The 26,148-nt window shown below is 36.9% G+C and overlaps 1 protein-coding gene across 2 annotated transcripts in view; it reads left to right on the top strand.

The window, feature by feature from the left end:
• ZMYM2 (zinc finger MYM-type containing 2) overlaps window positions 1-26,148 on the top strand; it is a 75,624-nt gene that overhangs the window by 12,566 nt on the left and 36,910 nt on the right. The window contains exons 4-9 of one of the 2 annotated variants that reach the window (XM_075728080.1): window positions 2,525-2,690; window positions 3,596-3,808; window positions 16,444-16,594; window positions 17,370-17,485; window positions 22,548-22,664; window positions 23,287-23,437. In XM_075728080.1, coding sequence (XP_075584195.1) covers window positions 2,525-2,690; window positions 3,596-3,808; window positions 16,444-16,594; window positions 17,370-17,485; window positions 22,548-22,664; window positions 23,287-23,437 — 914 coding nt within the window. Of the gene's footprint in view, window positions 1-2,524; window positions 2,691-3,595; window positions 3,809-5,026; window positions 5,900-16,443; window positions 16,595-17,369; window positions 17,486-22,547; window positions 22,665-23,286; window positions 23,438-26,148 lie in introns of those variants that run through there. The other variant, XM_075728081.1, reaches the window with a different exon arrangement.

Raw genomic sequence — 26,148 nt, 5'->3', positions numbered from 1 at the left:
AAAGGCTTTATTTTTGAACGATGAGGAAAATAGCATATTTCTAGCTTTTGGGGTTACTTAAAATAGTTTGTTTAGTGTATTTGATTTCTAGAGAACCTCTGTGAAGTCACCTTTTGACAATTTTTGAGGTGATGTTTGTCTTTGGTCTTCCACTAGTATGCAGTTGCTTGCTCAATCACAGTTAAATAGAAGGCAGTATATGCATGAAATTGTTCCTCTACAACATGACTTTGTTGTGAAGCCCAATCCTATCTAGCCTTTTTTTGCTTTATTGCCAAATTTTTGCTACCTGGTGGTAGCAAACCAGGTACTCTGTGCTCTGTACTTGCTTCTGTGTGCTTTTCCTGCTAGAGCAGGCATCCTATTGTCAGATTGTAGTTCAGTGAAAGGATAAGGGAACTCCAGCAAAATCCAGGAGACCTTGAATGTAGGTTGGATAGATGATAATAGTTGATATGTCATAGGTCAGATTTCAGAGGTAATGGTCAGATTTATCTTTAAGTATGTAGAGTACTTTAAGTGGAAAAAGTGAGGCCTACAATAATTTTTTTTAAAAAATGTGTAACCGCATCTGAAAAGTCAGAACTACGTATTTTATAGTAAACCACTTTTCTAGCACTCTTCTGAACCTTTGTAACTACATAAATAGCATAGGAATTATTATAGGAAGGAAAGTATAGGAAATATCTGTCATTCTCCTTGGTGTTTATAATTTTTATTGACTTGCGTTATTCTTTTTGACTTTGCACTTGCATCCTGTGATAGAAGTTAATAGCCTTTGTAAGTCCTGGTGGAATCCAGCCAGAAACTGCAAGCTCCTCAAGGCAGGAGGAGCTCTGGCTTTGTTTTGCAGAATGGAAGTGCTAACAGTCTCCAACAGAAATCCTTACTAGCTTCCCAAAGGGCAAGCCAAAGTCTGTTGACTCCTTTGATGGAAGAAGGCAGGCTTGCAAGTGTTAACATCCAGGAGCAGTACAAGTTTATTTTCAAGGGAGTCTGTCTAGGGAAGCATACGGCATTTTTCCAGTGTTTTCCACTCATCCTAGTTTTAGGGCTCCTGGGTGCAAGTGCCTGGGGCATGTCTTTTCCAACTGGTGATCCATCGTGATGTCAGTAGAGATCCAGATGTGCCCGGTCTTTTTTTTGTTTGTTTGTTTTAAATTTTCTGCTCAATAGCATTTCCCGTGTTTCAGTAATAGTTTCTTTAACTTAGAGGACAAAGGAGGAGGTTTTTATTTCTTCTCACTTACTGCTTCTAATTTATGGTATGTGATAGTTTGGGATTAAGAGTGGAACTACCTTAGAAATTACCTTAGAAGTTTGGGAGACCTGATTACAAAGGTGCACTGACAAGCATGGCGTTAGCAACTTTGCAGCATGTGCAGTACACAATTGAAGATCAAGGAATTCTAGAATTAACTTCAGTGAAAAACAGTGTAAGTCAGTTTGGTTAGAAGGAGGTTTGTTCTATTTCAAATTAATTTTATTGATGGTTGCTTGTCTGGTTTGATGCTTTAAATTAGTGCAATTTCATGGGCAACTGCATGAACTGTTCAGGCGCTTTGGAACTTTAAAGTAATGATGGAATTAACTTTTTTAGAATTTTAAATGATAAAACTTCTAGGCAAGTTTGTGGTAGAGTTTTAAGCTTTTTGGTTACATTAGATTGGATATTAGGAAAAATTTCTTCAGAAAGAGTAGTCAAGCATTGGAACAGGTTGCCCAGAGAGGTGGTGGAGTCACCATCCCTGGAGGTGGTCAAAAAACGGGTAGACGTGGCACTTGGGGACATGGTTTAGTGGGCATGGTGGTGTTGGGTTGATGGTTGGACTTATGATCTTAGAGATCCTTTCCCACCTTAATGATTCCTAGTTTTTTTACTTTCGTTAAAAAATAATCCAGCTACCAAGCCAGGAAACACAAAATTATTACTCTACCCTTAATTGGCTTAGTGGTAGACTTGGTAGTGTTAGGTTAATGGTTGGACTGGATGATCTTAAAGGTCTTTTCCAACCTAAACGATTCTATGATTTATGAGAAAAGAACCTTCTCTCCCCCCCATCCTATCTTGAGATTAATACTGGAAATGGTGGTGTTATATACAAATAAAAGACCATTTCTTGCCTTTTACTATAAATCTGAATTTTTTGTATGAAACTGAAGTATAGGTTTTGTGTAAAGTTGCAAAAGGGCTAGTTTAAATTTGCTGTGTTAATTTTTGTGTAAGATTGAGTTTGCCACAGCTGGTACCTAATGGTGCATTAAGGTCACGTAGTTCTAGAATAAGGTAATGGTGGAGGGGAGGGAATCGAATCCAAATAAAAATACAGGTTTTTACACTGGAAAGACATTGTACTTGCAGTAGTGTAAAAATGTTATTAAACTTAGGGTTTTACATGTGACTAACAACTGGTTTGAAAAGTAAGCATTAAAAGAATGAATCTTGTAAGATATAATGTGTTCTTGTTTAAATACGTATGTGTATTTATACACAAGCACACTAGAGGTTTGTTTTGTCTTTCAGAGATATAACAACAATGAAAGGTACCATTGTTGCTCAAGTTGATTCAAGCGAGTCTTTCCAGGAGTTTTGCAGTACATCATGTTTATCCTTCTATGAAGATAAACAGAATCCCTCGAAAGGAGTTTTGAATAAATCAAGATGCACTATCTGTGGTAAACTAACTGAGGTCTGGTTGACTGGTTTTTTTTGTTTGTTTGTGTGTGTCCCCGTGTCGTGTGTGTCTCCCCCCCCCATCTTTCTCAGTTGTGACAATATTAGTAACTTACATTCTGAAATAAGAGAACTGAAAATAAGGAAATTTAAAATACAATTCACTATTTTCATATGCAGTGATATATTAAGATATGCAGGCTTAATATTCATGAAGAGCAGTTGAAGGAAGAAAATTCAAGGAGGCTAATATTTGATTTTTGTTTCAAAAACTTGAAGTGCCTTTTGCTGATATCTTGCAGCTACTGTCAACAATTTTATTAGGCGTGGAATCTTGTAATTATAATCCAGATATCCCATGCAGAAGAATTGCTGTTGAAAAAAGCCAATATTTACTGTATTATTTACTTTATTTTTACTGTCTATTGTGAAAGATTATGCAAATGTTTTTAGAGATATGTAGAATATACGTAATTTAAAATTCTCATTAATGTATTAATTTACTCTTGATGCCGTTACTGGGCCCAACATAGTTCAGGCTACTACTTTACATGGCGTATGTGTCTGGCCAGTCTTTATATGCCAATGTTGTTAGCCTGCAAATTGAGTATTTTATAAAATTGCATAGATTGACCTTCTGCTGTAATATAGAACTATTACATCCTTCCCTGTGATCTTTGCTTCTAGGCTACAAGAAAAATGGGTCCAAGGTTTTTTTTCTAGAACTTTGGAGGCAACAGAAACACCAATTTCTCTTTCTATATTTCATGGTCATTTCAAGTGTCTCTTGTTAAAACAGTGAGCTAGTAGAATCTGGTTTTAGTTATTGTACTTGAATGTTAGACTTTGGATTGTCTAGTAGTTTAAGGCAACTTTATGCTTGTGTGGTGATAGAATACGCTTTTTATTTTTATTTTTTAGATTCGTCATGAAGTTAGCTTTAAAAATATGACTCATAAGCTGTGCAGTGACCATTGCTTCAATAGATACAGGATGGCAAATGGTTTAATAATGAATTGCTGTGAGCATTGTGGGGAGTATTTGCCCAGTAAAGGAGCAGGAAACAATATTCTTACTATTGATGGTCAGCAGAAAAGATTCTGTTGTCAGAACTGCGTTGGTGAATACAAGCAGGTAATTACTTCTTTACCTATAAATTAAAATTAAATAAACATTAATATTCCTTAAATTTATCCTGTTATTCATAACATGGTTTTACTTCTTGTTAGTCTCAAGTAACAAAGACTTCTAAAAGTGAAATTAATTCCTGTGAGGGCATACTAGCTGCAATGGACCTTTTGCTACTGGCTTTTTTTGATGTTTCTGTAATAGCAATACCTATTTGTTATTAATGAAAATACCATTAAAATTAAACTTTCTGTTAATAACTTCTATTTCTAATGGTTGTATCACTTACAAGTATATTAATAGCAAGCCTGACACACAAGCTTACTGGTCCTTAAGTGATATTCTTTTTTTGGATATAAAAGCTCTCTTGTATGCAATTGAAACGTTGAAAAATGTGCAGAGTGTACAGATTGGACATTGCTGTGAGAATGCTCTAACAGGTTACACACTGGCTGTGTACCTGTACTATGTCTAGTCTCCTTCACTGTACAGCATAGGATTTCAAAATTTATTGTTACTTTCATCCTTCCACATGTTAAATTTTGTGCTTTTATTTTCTTTACTTGGTTTGGTTTTTATCTATTCTTAAGACTGTTAAGATAGTAATAATTGTTGTGGTTAAAAATAATTCCAAATCAAGAAACCTGATGCTGATGTCTTTTACATATTGCAGAGCCAGCTTAGCTGTCAACCATTGCTAATCCTGGCTGGAAGGTTTAAATATTAATCATAGTATTTATGATATATTTATGGTATAATAGGATAGCTCTGAAATACTAAATATTTTGGGGGAGGATATGGAATTTGGGTTTTTTTTTCCTTTGGGTTCTTTCTGCTTGGTACATTCTGCTCTGAGTTTGTAGGGATAGCGTTATGAAATACAAAAATCCTATTTTACTAGCAAGAAACTTCTTCATCTGATTTTGAAGTTCACACTTGAATATGTGGCCCCAGTGCTGCACATTGCTTTGGGTTCTTTCTTCATCTCTTTCCATTTTTAAGAAACCAATGATCCAAGAGAAAAGGGAATGCAGTGCTGAATGTTTTTAAGTATTTTAATGTTGCATCATGTATGTTTGTATTTTCTCTTTGGACATTCAGTTTTGATACTTTTGGGGATGGCTGTTCTTGTGTATATGCAATGTGCAAACAGCAAATCTGGAAACATGCATATGTAAACAGCGTAACTGAAAACATAACATAAGCATTATTCTTTTGTCACAGCTATACCAAAAGGGACAGGATAGGTTTCCAAGATACTAAAACATAGTCATGCCCAGAAGCCATGGAAAGACTTGAAGAAACGTTGAATACTGTCTCTCGAAGAAACAAAAAGGCATGAGATTAACTTTGAACTTGAGACATTCCCACACAACCAGTATAACATGCAGTGCACATGGAATTATGAAATGAACGTGGAATTTTGAGAGGTCGAATGATAAATCTGTACTTAACTCTCATTACAGACTGTACTCTACTTGTTCAGATATTTTTGTATTTTGTGTTTAGATATGTATTTGAGAATGAGAAGGATATGGGTAGCAAGTTGTATGTTCTGGTTTGATTTGCGGCGGAGGATCAGTTTGCAGTACCAGGAATCTTCACAAGTAGTGTCGGGTATTGTGCATTATTGTGAGGATCCTTAAGAGAACCTTTAAAATTGAGGCACATTGTTTTAGTGCATTCAGTTCTGACAGCAGACTTTATTCAAGCAAGTTCTTAAATCTTTTGTGGAAATATTTGGTACTGGGGAACTGTAATAGGCTGTGAGAAGCTTAATTCTAGTGCTCATGTGCATCTGGTTTGGAGTGGTGATTAAGTGTAATTCTTAACTGGTAGGTTTCAAATGTTCCTGGAGTGTGGGGGTTTTGGGGTATTTTTGATATTAAGAGAAACTCAAACTATAAAATTAGGAGGGTTTTTTTTAGTGTATGTTGTGGTAGGTGCCAAAGTTGCTCAGGACATGATTACTTGAGAATATTTAGTTGTCTAGCAGGATTTATTTAGGCTTGAACTTCCATTTGCATTAAGGTTTTTTGAACTGAATGTATTTAAGGAATTCTGTTTTTATAAAAGGAATTTAGACTTTGGAAGATGTCACTGACAACTCATTGGGCCACAATTGGTAAATTGTAGGTTGCTTTATTCAGTCGTAACAATGTTTTCTTGGAAATTTTTTATTGGATCTTGCTTTTAAAGGAGAACTGGTGAAGGAGAGAATATGAGAGTCACTATTACATACTGAAATAAACTCAATGGAATCAATACTATAGGAAAAGTTGATGTATCATTTGATTACAGCATTGTGTTGTACAACTGATTATCGTGTGTCACGTAACAGTTTTAGCAAATGTTTTCTTACAAACAGTTGTAAAATACAGAGGTCTTACTGGTATGAGCTTTGTACTAAGCAGTTTATATTGTAAATGTCATACACCTATCAATATGCTATACATTTGTAGTAGTAATAAATGAAAACTGATTCTTACTACTTGTACCTATCTATATACTTCATCCCTATTTTTTTGAATAAATATTACACTGATTTGAACAATTAATTTTCAATAACTTATCATGGACATTTTTTCTTCTTGGAATGAAAAAATTAAAATTGTGGGTAATAAAAATTACTGTGGCTCTTGCAATGGCCACTCAGTGCAAATAATCCATCGCCTACAAAGGGTTTCTTTCCTCTGCTTTAGACTGTTGGTGGGAGTAAGAAACAGTGTTATTCCTGGGATGGGGAGTAGGTTTTTCCTGAAGTGCCTAAGTCAACTTCCAGGGTGAAGGATGCACGTAACTTTCTATGTGCCAGTTTCAGAACCTGCTTTAAAACAGACACACAAATATTCTTGAATATTGCATCCTGTGTTTTGCTTTTCCAAGAGGTGATGGCTGTTCTTTCTTACCTAAACCTGAAGTAATTGCAGAGCTTAGGTTTCTTTCATATTAAAAAAGCTATGAAAAATAAATAGATCAACTGTGTAAGAATGTTTTTTAAAAAAATGTAAGTAGACATAGCCTAACTAATGCTTGCTGTGGTTATATGCAAGAGCATGTTAATTTCCTGATGGCACAACAGCCATTCATGAAGACAGCTAAGTGCAAGTCAAGCTTTTTTAAAAAAGAGAAAACAACGATAAAATACTTCCTCCAAAAATGAAATCACTATGACAATTTAGATCAAATGTCAAACCAAAACACTTATTGGAAGTGGTTATTTTTTTTAAACCTGAAGATGACTACTACTTCTAGATCATGAACTCTTTACCTGTGGCACTGAGGTTCAAACTCTTCACATGTAGAGGGGCAAGAGGAACTTAAAGAATGATGCTAAACAAAACAAATAACTATGCTAGAAGAGAATGATATCACATCTGACAAGGAGGTGGCTAAATTGTCTGTGTAATTGGTGAAATATTTTCTTTCTTCAAGTAGGCATGTCTTATAATTAAAATGAGAACTTAACCATTTTAAAAACCTCAGTGATTCATCTAAAAATAAGTATCTGTGCAACAAATTGGAACAGACCCCAGATATGCCTGTGGTGAAGCCATATTAACCAAAAGAACATACATATGCTGTTTCAATATTTCTGTTTCTGATACTATTGCATATTTTCTGTCTCTACAAAATTAGTCGACTTCCTTTTCAAGGCAGTTGCAATGTTGTTTGTGTCCTGGTTTGCTGCATTTGGGTACAAGCTTGACAACCTTCTTCTAAGGAACAAGTGAATTCTGTGGCTTGGCTTGTGCAACCAACCATACCTTTTAATTTTCAGCTGTTCAACTAAGATAAAAGTAGACACAGACTCAGCTTTAAAAATACAGTCTTCAACTGCTTTGCTTACTGGCCTGAACAGTCCATGGTGCTCTTGATTCTGCCATGAAAGCATGTAGTGTTTTACTAGCTTAAAATGTTCCTTTACTTTTTTTTGCTTTGTTTCCTTAACTACAATTTTGGTTGTTAGACTATGACTTGGTATTTGCTTGCTTTAAGTGCTTCTTAAAGGTTATGTCTTCATGTCCTGTCAAAAAATGGGGGAAGGAGCTCTAGCTATTTCTTCATAGGCTTCTTAATAGCTCTGGAATGAAGTCAATAACAGGTGAATGCAAGCCAAATGACTATTTTTCTAGTTGGAGAGGATGCTTGCAGTATCTCTTCATCTAGTGAAAATTTTCCTTCAGTACTGAATGAAAGTGCATTTGATTGACTTCCTTGGTTAAATGGAGACTTATCACTGAACGTGCTTCAAGACTAACCAGGCCATGCCATCCCTTTAAGCTATTCACTCACAAGCAATAGAAAAAGCCCAACCTAGGCGCTTGTGCTTCCTTGTTTCAAATTCTGCTCCTTGCCAAAAAACTGCTTTTGTGAAACTCTTAAAACTCATTTCATCTGCTTTTTCTGTTATGTATGCATATATATGTATGCATATCTGCTATGCCAGAATGTCTTGTCACATGCTGCTTCAGTGGAAGCATCTAGGGTTTTCAACTTTGTCTTGTCCCATGCAGTGTCTGTTCTTTTTCTGTGTTTCTTTGCTATTAAGACAGATCTGTCCTTTTAATTTTGATAGTACAATTAACTACAAAATCTGCTGCTTCCTGCCTTTGTTACTGCTTTTTAAACTCTTGTTTCCAAGCATCTGTTCCAAGAGTAACTACTGTTGAGAAAACCAGTAATTGTGAGAGTCGAACAGCTCCTTTACATTGAAATATTAGAAATACTGACTTTTCAATTTTTTCTTTTTTTTTTTTTTTTTTTAAATTTCTGGTCACTTTAAAAGAGAAGTTCTGTGGTTTCAGCCAGTTCAAACTGTGGTTTAATAGTGGAATCTCTTCCTCGTGGTAAACCACTTCTGTCTCACTTCAGGTACTACTTAGTTTGGTATTGTTATCTCTGATAACACTGAAGTCTGATACTATGTACGCTTCTACAAACGGAGATAGCTAGATGCTTTTTACTCCCTCTACCATGGTTAAATGACAGAAATCTTTATCAGCCAAGAAATACTCAATTCTCCTTCTTTCCTGCTTAGTGGTGTGTGTGGGGGGATTGAGGCCTCTTGGTATTTATCCCTCCAGTGTTGTGTCTCTGATGCAAATCAAGTCCTTCTAGATACTATGCTGTTCTTCTACCTTTTATTTAATCTTGTTTCTGGAAACATTAATTTTGTCATTTCTGCTTCAAATGTGTCTGTCTTCAGCTGTAGAATTTGCTGCTCTTCAATAAAACTATATAATCAGCTTCATTAGGCACCTGAATATCATTCATAGTAAGTGTTCAGGATGTTATTTTGTCGATATTTTAGAAGATAAAGTGAGATAGGTACATCAGAGATGTTAAAACAGCTTTGCAGTTCTGAGGAAAAGTATTTACGGCAGTCAAAATTGTGAGGTGTGATCTGTGTGGGAAGCACATGAAATTCTTAGGAAGAGGAAGCAAGGAGGTGATATGACTAGGTATTGATGGTTAGGATGGATATAACCACATCCATGCACTGCTGTGCCTGGAATAATTGGACAGGATTGAGGGGAAGGGGGAGAAAAGGCAAAACAAACAGCTGAAACATTCAGTTAATGTAGAAGTAACTTGCTTTTTGAGGCAGGGGAAGAAGGGATTTTCGCTCTGCTTTCCTTGAAGGCATGAAGGCAAGTGTTTTGAGAGCGGGAACAAAACCGGCAAAAAGAGGGAGAACTGGCAGAAAGAGGGAGTACTGGCAGTTGGAGATGCCAAAGAAAAGTTACTGATTTGGCTGTTTGCAGAGTTCAGCTGATGGAACGTAAACACAAATCACTTGGTGTTCAAGGGCCACAAAAGTAATTACTTTAGCTTTTGCTCTTAAGACTGGGGCAAATGCTTTTGAGGTGTTACTAATCTTAATCTCCTGTTGGAACAGGGAAGAGTTTACAGTTGTTATTCTTGTGGGAGAGATGATTTGGGTGTGGTATTTCAAAAGACTGCATAAATAAAACAGTTTCTTCCTTTGCTGTTACAGATTCTGCTGACATCTGGTTGTTTTCTTAGACGTGTGTTGCTTCTGGATCAATCTGGACTATCCTTCTTTCAAATAAATCTGAAGTAGTTTAGCTGCTATTTTCTTAATTGCTTTACTAATGGTTCTCTGTTATCATAGAATTCCATGTAGTGAATATCTCTGCTTTTCTACTTACAGAAAATCTTCTTTCTCATTTATCTTTCTATTTGGACCCAGGTTAACTGTGTTTCTGTCCCAGAATATTCTTTTCTAGAAGCTTTCCCAGTATTTATCTTATTTCTAACCCAAAACTGTTACTCTCTAAAGCTAGCAGAGAAGTTTGCCTGGGTTGAGAAGTATGTACCACTCTGGTTTACCATGGACCATATGAGTTTAACTGCAAAGCATTTTCTTCGACTGGAAACAAGTCTTTGGGCTGCTACATGGTGTTGTAGCAATGAGCTGGTATTCTGGTGTTCTCAACTGACTGACCCTTGCATGGGAGAGGCTGTAGTGAGAATGCTCTCTTACAGCGCAGGCACGTTCTTCATGCTGCTCTCTAGCCTTCTGAAGGCATGTGAAGCAGATCATACTACTTTTTTGAGTCAAGAATAAAAGTCTGTAGTGCAGATACCTAGATGGCAAGGCACTAATAGCTTTATTGAAATAACTCTTGCAGCCAGAAAGTTCAAGAACAGAGACTTTTATTAGTTTCAGTTGCAAACAGAAGTGAGGCTTACTTATAAAATACCATGAAATTACGGTATTGGTCTGATACTTATTTTGGGGCTTGATCTTTTTTCTTAGTAGGATGCATGCAAGAAGAGCTCTAGACTTCAGCTTTCATGATCCTTTCAGTAAGATGCAAAGGAAGATCAAGATTCCATCTAAAATGGTTGTTGCTGAGAATGGCAAGAATAAAAATTCCTCAGAAACCCTCCAAGTGAATTTTCTCTTATTTCTAGGAATTCTGTTTTCTGCAACAATACTTGTATTTCTGGAATATATCCCATTCATCCGTTTTGTCTTGCATCTTGATAGCCACTTTTGTAGTTGCCAATTTGAGTTCGGCACTGTCCTAGTGGACAGAATGAAGATTTGAAATGTATGTAGAACTAGTAACTCACAAGAATTTTTGAATCGTATGAAGTGTTTTCTAATATGTCTTTTCTCAGTTACCTATCATGGGATACCTATCACGAAGTAGACCTGATTTCTAGGATTAAGTCTCTAATAGGGTATACAAACAAGTCATGAAAGAATGAGTGAGTTTAGAATCAAATATAATAAGAACAGAAGAATATTCAGGCTTCTGCATTTACCTTAGACTTATGCTTTGGAAGAGGTCAAATATGCAATGGGATCTAGCTAAAATGAGGTCATCTCAATGCAGAATCTAGGTGTAGTAGTGAGGGAGAGGTGTAGTCAGATAGGCTTCTCCTCAGAGGGCACTGGGCTGTTACTCTCTAGAAATTTTGCCTCTGGATTAACTTCATTTTTTTGTACTTAGTAATCTAATTGATAAAATCTTATTTACTAATTTGATAGCGGTGTTTTTAATTAAAACTTTCCTTAAAATAGCAGCCCTTAAACTTGCATAAATGTTATAGGACACCATAGATTTGAGTTTGCCAGAAGTGGTGCATGGAAGCAAAATGCTTGATACTTCCTTTTGTGGATTGGTTCTGAGTTAATTCCATCTTTGAAGGGAACTTGAAACTGAGACTAGTTTGAATGTGCAGGTTTTTGTCTATGATCACTTTTTGCTACCATTGAAATATCATGGGGAGCACAAGATGAAGGCAGTACTTCATCTAGAATGGAAGATAACTGCCAAGAAAGCAGCTTTGGAGAAAAAGATTTGGGTGTCCTGGTGGACAAGAAGTTGAACAGGAGTTAGCAGTGTGCTTTTGCAGCAAAGGTGGCCAGCTGCATCCTGGACTGTATCACAGAATGCTTGAGGTTGGAAGGGACCTCTGAAGGTCATCTTGTCCACACCCCTGCTCAAGCTCAAGCAGGGTCACCTGGAGGAGGTTGTCCAGGACCATGTCTGTTTGAGTTTTGAGTATCTCCAATGATGGGGACTCCACAGACTCTCTGGGCAACCTGTTGCTACATTAACATGAGTGTAGCCAGCAGGTCAAGGGAAGTGATTTCTGTGCCCTGCCCCCCCTCCTATGCTTCTGAGACCACATCTGGAGCACTGTGTCCGGTTTGGGATTCCACAGGATGAAAGGTGTTGACATACTGATGCAAGTTCAGTGGAGAGCTACCAAGATGTTTAGGGGGCTGGAGCACATGACATAGGAGGACAGGCTTGGGAGACCTTAGTTTGTTCAACCTTGAGAATGCTAAAGGGGGATTACGTAACTATCAGGAGGGTATAGAGAGGACAAAGTTGGACTCTTCTAAGAAGTGCGCAGTGGAAGGACAAGAGGCAACAGACACAACTTGAAAACAAGGGGAAACTTGATTGAGACAGAAGGAAAAGCTTTTTTTCTGTGAGGGTGGTGAAATCCTCCAGAGAGGTTTTGGAATGCTCATCCTTGGAGATGCTCAGATTTGACTGGACAAGATCCTGCGCAAGCAGGTCTGGACCTGTGTTGAGCAGGAGGTTGCAGTTGATCTCTGGAGGTTCCCTCCAGTCTACATGATTCTGTGATTTTGTACTTCTGAAACAAAGAAGGAAGCAGTGGTGTTTCAAATAGAGTCATGAAGTTTTGTATTTCTTTGTTCCCTCTTTAGTTAGTAATGAAGATTCTGGTATTCTTTATTCTGTTTTTCTCTCTACCAGTGAAGTTCGTTCTTTTCTCTCCTGACCATGAAATGCCAACAACATTGACACAGCTTTACATTTTTCTTGATTTATTTTCTGAACACCCACTTTTCCTTGAGGATGGTTAAAATATTAAATTAAAAAGAAAAGTCTTCTGTAGTAAGAAGATGAGAACAGCTGTTCTGGTTCAGATCAGGGGTAGAGACTCCTGCAGTGTATGTAAGTGGGTATGCAAGGAAGAGTCAGAACAGAGCAGGTACTTCCGATATTTTCCCCTGAGCATTCTCTTAGTTTCTGACTCTCTAGAGGTCAGGGGATCTCTTGAACTTTTTGCAATGTTCCTGTATGCTATTCTTAGTGACTCTCTTGAGTAAGTGCTTGTCCAGTCTCCTTGTGAACACATATAAGCAGTTTTTCCATCCATTACATTCTTTGGTAAGAAGTTCTGCTAACCTGCGGTTTCTTATGTGAAGAGCTGCCTTCTGTTGTTTGTTTTGAAATTTCTTCTGTTGATATTCATATGATTTCACATAGTTAATATTAGAAGAGACAATGAACAGTTGATCCACAGTGCCCAACTTTATACCATTTTTGTCATTATCCCCTTAAGTTATCTTGTTTCCAGGCCAAAAATCCTTACCTCATAAGAATGCTCTTCAACCCTGTAGTTCTCCTTAGTTTTAGTGAATCTTCTGTTTATTTATTCCAGCTAGAAGGGTAGTTCTAGGGAAAGGATTCTCAAATCTTGCTTTTTCTACAGAATTAAACTAATACTGCAGATTCTTAGAGATGAAAGACAACATGTTGTGATGAATGTGAGAGTAGAAATGTAAACTACCTGAGAACCTTGGGAAGAGAGAATCTCATCTGGAAATTTGACACTTAAGATGTCCCTGCTTACTGCAGGGAGGGTTGGACTAGATGACCTTTAAAGACGCCTTCCAACCCAAACTATTCTGTGATTTCTAAGAACATATTCTTGGTTTGCATTATGGCTATCTGAAAACATACGGGATATATCGCACAGTATGAGGTTCTCTGATGTTGTCAATGGAGGAAGCCTTTGAGTTAGACTATTAAAATAAATGTTTGAGACACCTGTATAATGCTAATTGATGAATACTTTCAGGTATACTTTAATTTTTTTTATAATAATGTTGTACTCCTTGGTTTTTGAATGGTTTTAATATGCAAACTTAAAAGTTTAAGGAGTGCTGACAAAAGTAATAAAAATGCAGGAAAAAGTTGAGCTTGAAGGAGATGATTACGAGGTTTTGGGAGCAATAAATCTGAAGAGGTTTCAGGCCTTTGAATTTTTTTTCTTCACCGGTGTCCTGTCTCCTTTAAACTTCTAATAATGCAGGAATGCTCAAACACTCTTCTTAGTTGCTGTGACAAGAATAAAGTGAGAGCTTTCCTATTACGCTTTTGTTTCTATCCACAGAATCATCTGCATCCTTGCCATGTATTTTGGAAATTCATGTTCTTTGTAGTGTTGATAATTTAGGTCTAGGTTTGCTAGGTTATTACTAGATATTGGTAAAGGTGGTTCTTGTTGCTTTTAGGTCTGAAAGATCTAGGGTGAAATCAGTAAACCACTCCAGTATTGCAAGCATATTTGAAATTCAGGAGTGATGGACATGCTGCTGCACTGTACTTTGTGTGCATGATCCTTTCTTGACATCAGTTAAATGATGAGATACTTGAGATGCTGGTTAGCAAAAGCTATTTCTATTTTCAAGGGATTTTTGTTGAAACATGTATAGTCTGTTGACACAATGAATCTTTTCTGATTATGCTCTGATCAGTTTACTATAAGTTCATTTATTATAATCTGTATTTTCATTTTCCTGTCTCTTGAAGTCATCATGGCCTCAGTTTGATTTCCCCCACCCCCCCCACCCCCTTTTTCTTTCTGACCTAGAACTTGTGAAAGTTTCGCTTACCTGTGCATTGTTTTCTGATCATATTCGTGAACGTTCTTTGTTAAGCTGTTTGTCAGCATATTTGCATCAGTGCTTCCAGATTAACATTTTGGTTTATTCTAGAGGTACAAAGGCTATTTGTGCATGCAGGTTTTTTTGATGGTTGTTGTCCATTAAGCTTGTTCCAAGAAGCCAAGTCCTTTGTGTTCTGACTGGCGATATAACTTGAAGTATTCTTGATGTCCTGCTTTTGTCTATTAGCCTGTCAGAGGAGATAAATGTATATTGGAAGAATAGCTCCAACTCACAGAACAGTGTAATTACTGCATTTTGGTCTTGGTACTCAGTGTGAATTTTGTCAATATTGTGGCTGATTAGGAGATTATTAGGTGCTGGGTAACATTTTAGGCAAACAGAAAAAAAATGAAATAAGATGGGAAGGAATCCTGGAGTGTCTAAAATACCCTCCTTTAGGTAGGAGATTGGTATCTTGACACATACTCCTTTTTGGAGAAATCCACAGCAAAGGTTTCATCAAAGCAACATGCGGAAATTGTGAAGTTGTATGGTATTTTGAAATGTTGCTGGTCTCTGCAAGATGCTACACCCAATTTGTGGTAGACGCATGTGTATTTACGTTTTTATGTACGTGTTTTTAATCTAGGGAAAATGATACATGTTATAAAACTAAGTTTCTTCTCTGGCTGCTTTTAAGACTGGATTTGGCTAGTTTTCAAATGTAAGTAGTTAAAGATAGGAAGAGCAAAGATGCACTGAGGCTTCTGTTACTCTGAATGAGGTGAAACGCGTATGAAATGTGCTTTGCCTTTTCTTCCCCCTTCAGTCCTTGAGAAGAGGGAAAGAGGGAGAGGTAGTGCCAAAATTATCGCTCAACAGAAGGGAAGAAATCTTAAGTGCCTAAGTGTCAGTAGGGTATTTTCTAATACTTAATGAGAGAGTGTGTCTGACAGGAGACTCGTTGCTGTTCAGGTGAGGAATTCTTTGTGATCACTGTCAAAACCATGATACTATTTCTATGGGCAAGGAAGGTGTCTAGACTTTTTTTTCTGAAACTTGCTTTACAGCGCTTAAGATATTTGCCTAACTGAAGTGTGTAATACATGTAAGCAGATCAGAAGTATTGATTTTGTGTGTTGACTGTGTCATTGGTATTTCTGCTTGGTGCGACTTTTCTGTGCTTTTTATAGAACATTTGTTCCCTTCTGTGGAAAACTGTTGATTGACTGACTGCTGCATTTAGAGATGTCAAAATTGAGACTGTTACCAGTTTCACGGAGTCACAGTTCCTCATTGGATCCAATGAGGAGCATAGGAACTCTGCAGTGTGTTTCTTCTGCCTGGAGGACTGGAACTAGGAGAGTTGAGATGTTAGAGGTTCTCCCAACAGTGCTGTTACCAAGAAACTGCTACTCCTAACTCATACTTGATAATATTAAGGATGTTATCATTTGGAGAGTACAGATTTTTTTTGAAGTTTAGCACCATTATTTATCCTTCATCTTTGCCATGCCAGACTCATGTTCCTTTTCTTGCAACCATTGTCCCATCAACAAGGAGAGAGAGACAGTGTTGTTTCAAACTCTCCAACTCAGCAGGACTTGCTGTATACTCTTACTACAGTTCACAGTTTGCAGATGGTGGGGTTTGGGGTTTTTTGTTTGTTTGGGTTTTTTTGAGGGGTGTGTGTTTGGTTTTTGTCTTTACACAGAAGTTTAGTTTTAGCTAGCTTCCCCCCAGAGGTAAGAGACCCAACCATAGCGCTGAATGCTCTTGAGAGGGTGATCATGAGAGTTAGTTAATATAGGAAGGTTCTGATGGGGGAGCAAATTGCAGAAGTAAATAAATAAGTTTTCCTCTGTGTTTGTTACACCATAATTTAAAACCAAAAGCCAAACATAGTCTTAACTAATGCATTGTTTTGCTTTGTTTTATGTTTTAGAAATATGGCAAATTAACATCTTGTACTGGCTGCAGAGCTCAGTGCAGGTTTTTTGACATGACTCAGTGCATAGGACCTAATGGATATATGGAGCCATACTGCTCAACTGCATGCATGAACACACACAAATCAAAATATGCAAAATCACAAAGTAAGTGAAAAGGATGATGGATTTTCATCACTGATAAGAGTAGACTTTTTTTTTAAAGTTTGAACACTGGGGGTGGGTTGTTTTGTTTTATTTTAGGATTAATCTATGCAGATATGACTCTATAGGTTTTTAAACTTATTTAAAAAAATAAAGAAAAATATCATCTTACATTCAACATTACTAAATGGACCCATGAGGGGTCATTTTTCCCCACTGGCCTTTTTGCTTGATGTTGGAAACAGTTTTTAACCGTCTTAATGCTCCTGGGGAAAAAATGTTGAGACATAATGTGCTCTGATGTGTCACAGAATGATAGTGCAATTTTCATGCATGTGAATTAATAATTCTTTTGTCTGTGATCCAACCCCACCCGATTTTATCTCAAGCAACAACTGGAGAAGGATAGAGGTGGCTGTAATGGATATTCTCTAGGTAAAAATCTGGGTGAAAGGAACTGGTAAATAGCTCAAAATGTGTTCTTCAGTATACAGAGCAAGCACAGATCTCAATTCAGCAAACTCAAAGTTCAAAATGCTCTAGTGAATTTTATAGAAGGTGGTGCTATTTCATATTTAATGCTGATCTTTAGTGGAAGAATTCAGCAAAACCTCTGCAATTTCTTTTATGTGACTTGTAGAAGCTGACTGGAAAACAGCCAGATTAGCTTAGCTTTTTACATTGAAATGGTGGGAAGAGCTGACCTGTAATCCAGTATTTTTTTTTTGCGCTACTATTTTGTGTTTATTTTGTTTGTAAACTACGTTTTTCCTTTTAGGTATGGGAATTATTTGCCACTTTTGTAAACGAAACTCTTTACCTCAGTATCAAGCCACAATGCCTGATGGAAAACTGTACAACTTTTGCAGTTCCAGTTGTGTAGCTAAATTTCAGGTTAGCTGTTGTGTTAAATCTTTTCCTCCCTAACTATTTGTGTACCTGTGTTTGTGTTAAGTATTTGCATATTAAGCTAACTTGCTTGTATATACATGTTTATGAGTTATAATTAACATAGCAGGTGCTTCTGGCTCAATAATTTCTTTGAACAAAGTACTCTTTCATAATGATAACATTAGCTGCTGTCTTAAACTTAGAAAATCAGGTAATAACAACCCATTTCTCCTTGGTACTGTAAGGAAAACACAAAGCAATATCACTGCTTATCTTATTTTTACCACCCCAGCCTCTTTATGGAGATAAGCCTTGCTGTTTTGCATTGAGGGTCAACAAATTTAATCTCTCTTATACTAAATACAGTAACAAAACCCTGATGTTGAATATTGTCCTAACGAAGGTGTGTCATAGGGAATAGTGACTGTCTCTGAAATGAAAGGTTAGAGGCTAAGCCATTAGAACATTTATGGATGAAACTAGCTGTTTAAATTATGTCCAGAAACCGGAGTGTTGCAAGCCTAATGATAGGCACACTGGAAGAGGGTGCTACGCTTTTTGAAAATGTCATATTTTTAATATGACTTAAGGTTAAAGCATATGTAAAATCTGTTGTAGTGATTAATCTCTAGATGATCAAAGAACATTTTTAAAGAAAATGTTTCAGTTTTTGCATGTAAAAACAGTTTTCCTAGATGTGCGCTGTGTAATTGACAATTGTCTTCTCATGTGTTGTTGAACAGTTACACCCATACAGGGTTTTCCCATTTGTCATTAAACTTTGCTGTTTTGTGTCAACTGGAAAGGAAATCAATCTCTTAATTGCTTCCTTAATATACCATCTCTTAATTGCTTCCTTAATATACCCTGGATGGGACCTCCATCATGTAGCCCTGTTCTGTGCTTCCATCCTAACCAATGTAGTAGATGTCTGTCAGTGGAACTGGTTAACAGAACAGGTGCAGATTGTTAGTATGTAATGACGAATCTGTAGTACTTCTTGCAAATTCATTCGGCATCTATTTTATTCTACGTGGTCTTATAATTGATTGCAGCCCCAAGAGCTCTCAGAACAAAACCTTTCTGCTATTTGAGTGAGGAAAAATAAAGCTAGTGAATGACAAATACAGCCTGGGCCTTCTTGGATTTGCAGATAAGTCAACATTAAGCAACATTATTAAATATAACTGCTGGATCAGTTGATGCTGGTTGTGAGTTTCTGATCTTACTGAGACCTTACTGATGCTTCTGTTGCAGTTTCAGTGTTACATGTAGATCTGTCTCTTTAATGTTATAGTGGAGTTTGATTAGAGCAGCCATACAGTCCTGAGTTCTCAGTGAAGACCAAGAATGGGTAGGTGGTCACTTGCTTACAGTTAGTGTGCTCAAACATCTCTGTCAGATTCTGAATCTTGATAGTTTTCATATATTCACTGTCTAGAATAAAAAAGTGTATTCACCATTTGATAAGAGTTGATTGTATGATAACAGCTTCTTTGTTCCGTTCATTTGGTAGTGAGATGGAAAGGATGGTATACCACAGTGTGAGCAAGTGTTCCCTTGAGGCTTTTTTTATATCTAAGTGACACATAAGGGATCGAACCTAAATTGAGAAAATGGTTTAATCCATTCAGTCAACTGCAATGTTTTCTGCAATGATCTTTTGAAAAAATGGCTGATTTACTATGGTGCTCCATATTTTTCATTGTTTACTAATGCAGATAACGTGTTTTAATTTTCTGGCATTATATTAATCTCTTTTTCTTACTGTGCCCGTTCTTCCTATATGTTTTTCTTTGTGAGGGTTTACCCTTCTCAGAACAGAATAACTGCTGTTTCAGATCTGTCTCTCTCTCCTGCAAAAAATTTAGTCCTTTTGGTTTACAAATGGGTTGGAATATTTAAATTCCCAATTTGTTTACAGTACTTTAGGGTTGATTGTCATTTTATGTTATGAATAACCTTTTGTTTCTAGCTAACTGTTGCTTTAATGTATTAAAATATTCAAAAGATTCTGGTGAGCTGCTGCTTGTACAACTTATGTCCGTATCTATATTCTTCTTTGTGCACACAGCTTGCAAGAGCATTCATCCTTGTAAGAAAGAGGGTAAAAGAGGGAGAATAGCCTGCTTACTAGGATTTTTGTTTGGGAGTTGGTGGTAGAATAGTGTGACTGTATCTTGTCTTCTTTCATGCTCTGTCTTGGAGGATGTTATTGCAGAGTTAAGGACAGAACTGTTCCAAAGTTGTATTGTTATAAGCCAGTTTTGCTAGAAGTACCTTTACTGGGTCAGTTGAAGTTCTTGCTCTGAACTTGTCTCTTAAGGAAAAATAAACTGCTAATTTATTTATTGTGAATGTGGAGGCTGTAGTACAGGTGTCTTCCTAAAGTTAGCAAATGTGTAAGTGTCTTAAAGTACAAGCTATCTTGCAAAACAGGAGTCTATGCAAAATTTTTCAGAAAATTTATGCTAAAGCTTTGATTGCGTGTGCCCCCCCCCCCCCCCCCCCCAGTTTATGGATGTATGTGGAAAGTTGTAGGACCAGTATGTGTAAGAATGATAAGTACAATGGTTTTTTTAGCAGGTTACTCACTCTGGTTATTCACTAATGCTGTGTTCTCTTTCAGCATCATTATGGTGTCTGTAAGTGTTCTTCGTTATATACCTTGCATCTCTCTCGCACACATACATAGAGATATTTTTAAAAAAGGAGTATGTTGCAGCAGGAACTGTGGAGGAAGCTTGGCATGCTTGTCACAGAAATACTTTTCCAAATTTCATCATAATAAAAATAATGGAGGCTTCCACGCAGAGGCTGGAAGGTCTGTGTGTGCATGAGCATAAGGGGAGTGTTTGGTTCCTTCCCTGTTTAAGTTAGTGCCCCTGATTCTGCTTGTGGAACAGTCCTAGTGGATATCTGTATGTGAAAGATTCCTTCTACATATTTGTTTCTCTCTTTCATGTTAAGAACAACTTGATTCTTTCAACTAGAAAAAAGCCGCAGTCTGGCTGCCTACTAGCCCTTCCACATATAAATTTATGTACAGAAATGTTTCCGCAATTTGATTTTGTGTTGCTGTGAGCAAGGATAACCCCTCTATCGCTTATGCTGTGGTGGCAGGGGCAGGCCAAAAGCTGTGCTACTACACTGGTCTTCTCGGAAGAGTCCTAGGCTGTATCTACCTCAAACTGCTCTGAGCTGCCAAACTACTAATGAACAGTAGGCATGTTTTACTTTCAACTTGTAGCCCTCACAATAGGGTGTTTTAGTCCCATATTTAAAGGTAATTACAGGCATCAAAAAGTACGGTTGCTTTTCATTTGGTGAGCACTTCATGTATTTCATCTTCATTCTTCCCTCTGTCTTCAGGTTTTCTGTACAAATTGTGACATCTGCTAGTTCTTTAACATTTCCTTCATTCTTGAACTGGAGGTGGTGGGTATACTCGCTTCTTGATCTCTTTCTGTTTTCAACCAGAACTTGTAGGACTTTCATTGTGCTTACATAACCCATATGGCAGCACATGTTGAGCATGGTGGTTGTTCTGTGAAGAAACTTGCAAATGCAGAAGTGCACAGATCAGACCTTGAACTTAAAATGCCTTTGTGGCTCCCATGTTAGTACAAGTCTTCAGCTACCTATTTAGAGCAGCCAAAGTCTAGCAAACCTCTCAACCACAGGGACGTTTGCTGGATATAGTGGGGAAAAAAATATGACAGGACTGTATGTGGGCATCAGATTGTGTTAATGGGACAATGGGCCATTGGGATAAAGATGGCATCTTTTCTGCTCTGTATGGCATTTTGTTCTTGGGTCCTGTCCATGATTGGGAAATGTGCATGACTACTTAATGTCTGCAAACTCCTGATACAGAACTAGTGCATCTGCATAAATTGATACTGTTTGCACTGCTAGCTAGCACTCAGCAGTACTGGTCCACTTATGTGAGGGTTTATATCCGTAATCAGTCTCATCACAATTTTTTTTTTTAAGCATAAGTGAATGCTTAGTAACATAAGAATCTGAAGAAAAGTATCCTATACCAGAAATATTTTACATTTTCACTGTACAAGGTGCAGAGGCAGTAACAAATCTGTCTGAAGAGAACTTGTGGTCTTTAAATATATTTGTCATCTTGCAAATGGTGTGGGAAAGTTTGTTGAGAAGACAGATGTAAGAAATTTGTCCTCTGGATTCGTCAAGTGACTGTAATCACTAATGATTCGAATTTTGTCTTGAACATTGCATGTGTAATACACCAATAGTTGTTGCTTGATCTAGGAAATGTGCAAAAGACTATGTTCTGTAGGCATACAAGACTGGAAGACTACAGATACTGTAAAATTGAGTTCTCTACTAATTGTCTGAGAAATGAATTAAGTGAATTACTCAGTTACAGAATTAAATTCTTATACCTAAACATGCAATCTATAGTATTTTTCTCAATCTGAAAACCCTTAATTGTTTAGGAGCTGGCTCTTTGAATGTTTGCATCTTCCTGCCATGGTGATTGAGGCCAGCTAGGACTATTAGCTAGTTTTCCCTTAATCTGAGTAGATGCAGGGTTTCTCACTGAAGGCCTTTTACTTTAGTATTTATATTTTCAAGTGGCATGCTTAGGAAAGGTGTTGATAATCTGCCTTGGTGAGGTTTGGATTTGAAAATACTTGTTTGTAGGTCTTTAAACTTCTGTGACCAAAATAAGGCAAGCTGTGAAATGTATTTATCTGAAAATACATGTTTTGTGATTAACAGGTGTTCAGTTTTGGGAGATTATTTTTTGGCATTTATAATTGTCCTTAAGTAGGAAAGGTAAGGTAAAAGAAATATGACCTAAAGTAATTACGGTGGAAGCAAGGGTAAGGATTAGAGATTGGAAAACCTGAGATGACAAGGGAAAAGGATTAAGGAAGAAGACCAACCTGCTGTGCTTTTGCCAGAAATGCTCCTGAGTTTATTTATAAACTCCCAAATTCTCAAATGCTATAGGCTTAATTGAAAAAATACATTTTAAAAGTAACTTTTTTTTTTAGTGATGTATATATGTATTTTTGTTTTTCAGACTCTCAGTGTGCAGTCTTCAACAAATGGTCAGTTTGTGTCTCCCAGTGATATTCAGTTGAAATGTAATTATTGCAAAAGTTCTTTTTGTTCGAAGCCAGAAGTACTGGAATGGGAGGTAAGGGTGTTTTTGGTGTTAGTTTTAGAATGATGAAGTGTTTAAAAGTTTAAACCTGTAACTCCAAATACAGTTTTTCTAGATAGGTATTTTATAAGGTATTGAAGCTTAAAAAATTAAGTTAATAAAATTTACCTGGTTCTGTAGAATATAATATAATTTAACTTTGATATGGATAAAAGCAGTTGTCTTTGTTCATAAATAACAAATAAAAAAGCATCTGGAATTTAAAGAAAAATGTAATTTCTCAGATCAGCTGTAAGTTTGAAATCTGCTTTTGTCTTCAGTTATTTTATGACTGTAGATATGACAGAGTGTTGTTACACTTCTCTATGATCTGAGAGAAGTATCTGAAGAGGATATGCTAAGATTGATTGGCATATTTTCTGTTTAGCATTTTCATATGAAATGATGAGTATTTGTAGCACTCACTGTCAGCTTGAGTGAGAGTTGTTAATTTTCAGCATTAGAAGTCATATACCAATTGTGTGTTTGCACTTCTGTTTACTTTGCATGTTAATGTTGTGTCTTGATGGCAAACTATTATTTAAAGTTGCACTATCCAGACCTTAAGATTTTATCCATTAACCCTATTTGTGATGCTTTGCAACTTTGCATTTAGAACAAAGTGTATCAGTTCTGCAGCAGAGCATGTTCTGATGATTATAAGAAACTGCACTGCATAGTTACATACTGTGAATACTGTCAAGAAGAGAAAACGCTGCATGAGACGGTGAATTTCTCTGGCATCAAAAGACCCTTTTGTAGTGAAGGTATGTATGTATCTGATTTTTTTCCTAAAGTATTGGTCGTTGTAGTTTTACTGCAGTTGACTTACTATGTTAATATTTAATGCTAAAATTTAAGGTAACGACTCATTCTGTTGTACTTGAGGCTAAACCAGCAGTTTCTTCATTAATAATAATGAAGCGCATGTACCTGCTAATTTATATGAGCTGCTTTTACGGTCTTTTGTTGAGTTTTTCACCACTTAGTCCAGGTTAAGGAAGAGTGGGCAACACTCTTAAGTGTGTGTGTATATATATATATACATACACATGCATATATACATATGTACAAAAAATCATACATAAATTCGTTTTTTGAAATTTATGCAGCAGAGCCTATACCAACACTAACTGCATTGAGGAATACCAAGCTTTCTCTTTGATTAGTATTTTCAAAAGTTAATACAACAGTGGAAATTCTGTGTTGGCTTAGAGTGGTTATTCAATCAATAACTCGAATGATGCCTGTTGATGTATGTTGATTACTGTCATAATTTTCCTGGCTAATGATTTGGATTTTCAAGAAGAAAACAAACTAAAAAGGAGGTATATGGGCATAGGATTCTTTTAAGTTGCATTAAAATATTGTTTTAATACAAACAGCAAAATACAGTCTTAACAAAAACCTATCCTTTCCACTTCTGGTGAGCTGTCCTTCAATACTGGTATTTAATCCTGATCTTAGAAGTTTAACTACAAGTTTGGATGACCTATCTCTATAGAGGATATAGTGAATATTTCTTTTTCTTTAGTTATAATAATAATGCTTTCACTATCATTTGATAAACATTGCTGAAGATCTCTGCTTTCAAGCAGATTAAACAGCAAATGTGCCAATTTACTTGTAGCAGGATCCTGTTAAACTGGAGAGGGCTGGAGTGTGGGGCTGGAGGCAGCCTTCCCTCCATGCCATTCCCTTATAGCTCTGGACTCTGCAGTCTTTTGTTTCTGATGAAAGGAGCATGGTGTCTTAGGTTTCTTTGCTATCATTACTTTATTCTTGTGTTCTGGACTGCAGAGCGATAGCTGGAGAGGAAAAAAGGTCAAAGCAAGGCCCAATTTTACAGTGTATCATTGCAGTGCTCAGCAGCATCTAGCTAGAAATTGTTTCTGTGCATAAAACAATTCCACAGAATATATTCAAAGACAAGAGCATTTTTTTTTTTTTCCTGGAGATCATAGTATATGCTGGTATTACTGTGAATACTTAAAACTTCCTCAGTTTAAAGCCTGGTGGCTGTCATAATGAAATCAGTAAGATTCATAATGCGAGCTATGCCATATTACTTCTTCCATAGATATATTTCTGTATGAGGACACTTGAAATAAGTGAGGAATTGCATTTTCTATTAGAGAGTTTGAGGAAGGAAAGAGATAAGTAAGCATTATCTTGCTTATCGCGGTCAAGCATTGGAACAGGCTGCCTAGAGGGGTGGTGGAGTCACCATCCCTGGAGGTGTTCAAAAAATGTGTAGACGTGGCACTCTGGGACATGGTTTAGTAGGCATGGTGGTGTTGGGTTGACGGTTGGACAAGATGATCTTAGAGGTCCTTTCCAAGCTTAACGATTCTATTCTGTTCTATAAAAACACTCTCTCCTGCATGAAAACAGTTACTAAATGGGGGGGGAATCCATTGCCGCACGTCTTAGTGTGGGTCCGGAGTTTGCATGTGTTGGGACTGCCATCTTGAGAGTAAAGATGATCTTTATGAGCATGAATATGCCAAATGTTACCACTAAAACAAAGTTTATTGGCTTACTGTGATGATCTCAGCCACTGAGTAATAGAGAGAATGTAGTCAAAAGCGCCATTAAGTAGAATGTAACTTGAATAAATATGGCATATATCTGCTAGCTGTAGCTTAGGTCTACTTTGATGCATATGATGCATATGAAAAAAGCTGTTTGTGTTACCCAATGAAAAATAAACTGCTGATCGTGACAGAAGCTCTGTAGAAACAACCTAGGCCCTGTATCTTAAAGGAAAACCGACAGTTGTTATTGATTGCCACAGAAATAGTGGAATCCAAGAGTTAACAGTGTTTAGATCTGATGTGGGGAGGAGTGGGCCAGGTCTTTAGATGGACTGAGTGGAGGTCAACAAATAGAAGTTTCATCATCAGAGGTGATAGATTTCTCTTCCCCTTTTTCCAGGCACTCGAACACCACCAGTTTTTCCCTGATGTCATAGCCTTTTTCCAGAAATATGTCCAACTCTTTGTAAAGTAGAAAAACTAGTAGATGTACCACATAAACTGGTGGATATGGAGGCCATGCTGGTTTTGATATTGCAAAGTGTTCAAGAAACTTCAATACAGATTATTTTTTTGAGTATGCAATTATTCTTCACCAGAAGACAATGTATTATGATTTGAGAAGAAATAACCTAAGGTGCTGAGTCACAAAAGTTATTGGCATTTTTGGAAGAAATTGAACTCTCAAGGGAAAATACTGGAAAATTTCAGGTGTGTGTTTATAAAAGAAGGCTCCTAGATAAAATCAACAGAATTTAAACAGGTGTTGAAATTTCTGCAAGAGTGCTTATTTGTTCGTCTTCAAGCAAACTGATGGGAAAACATATATAAGATCAACTGCGAATACCCCTTGACTGCTTATGCCTGCCTAGCTGGAGTACTGAAGATGTCATCATTCATCTGCTCATGTTCTTCTTCATACCTGAGTTTTTTTTACACAT

This window comes from Pelecanus crispus, chromosome 1, assembly GCF_030463565.1.
Source record: "Pelecanus crispus isolate bPelCri1 chromosome 1, bPelCri1.pri, whole genome shotgun sequence".
Classification (NCBI taxonomy): domain Eukaryota; kingdom Metazoa; phylum Chordata; class Aves; order Pelecaniformes; family Pelecanidae; genus Pelecanus; species Pelecanus crispus.
Note: the sequence above shows the minus strand (reverse complement) of the source record. Positions and strands in the feature narration are given on the sequence as shown.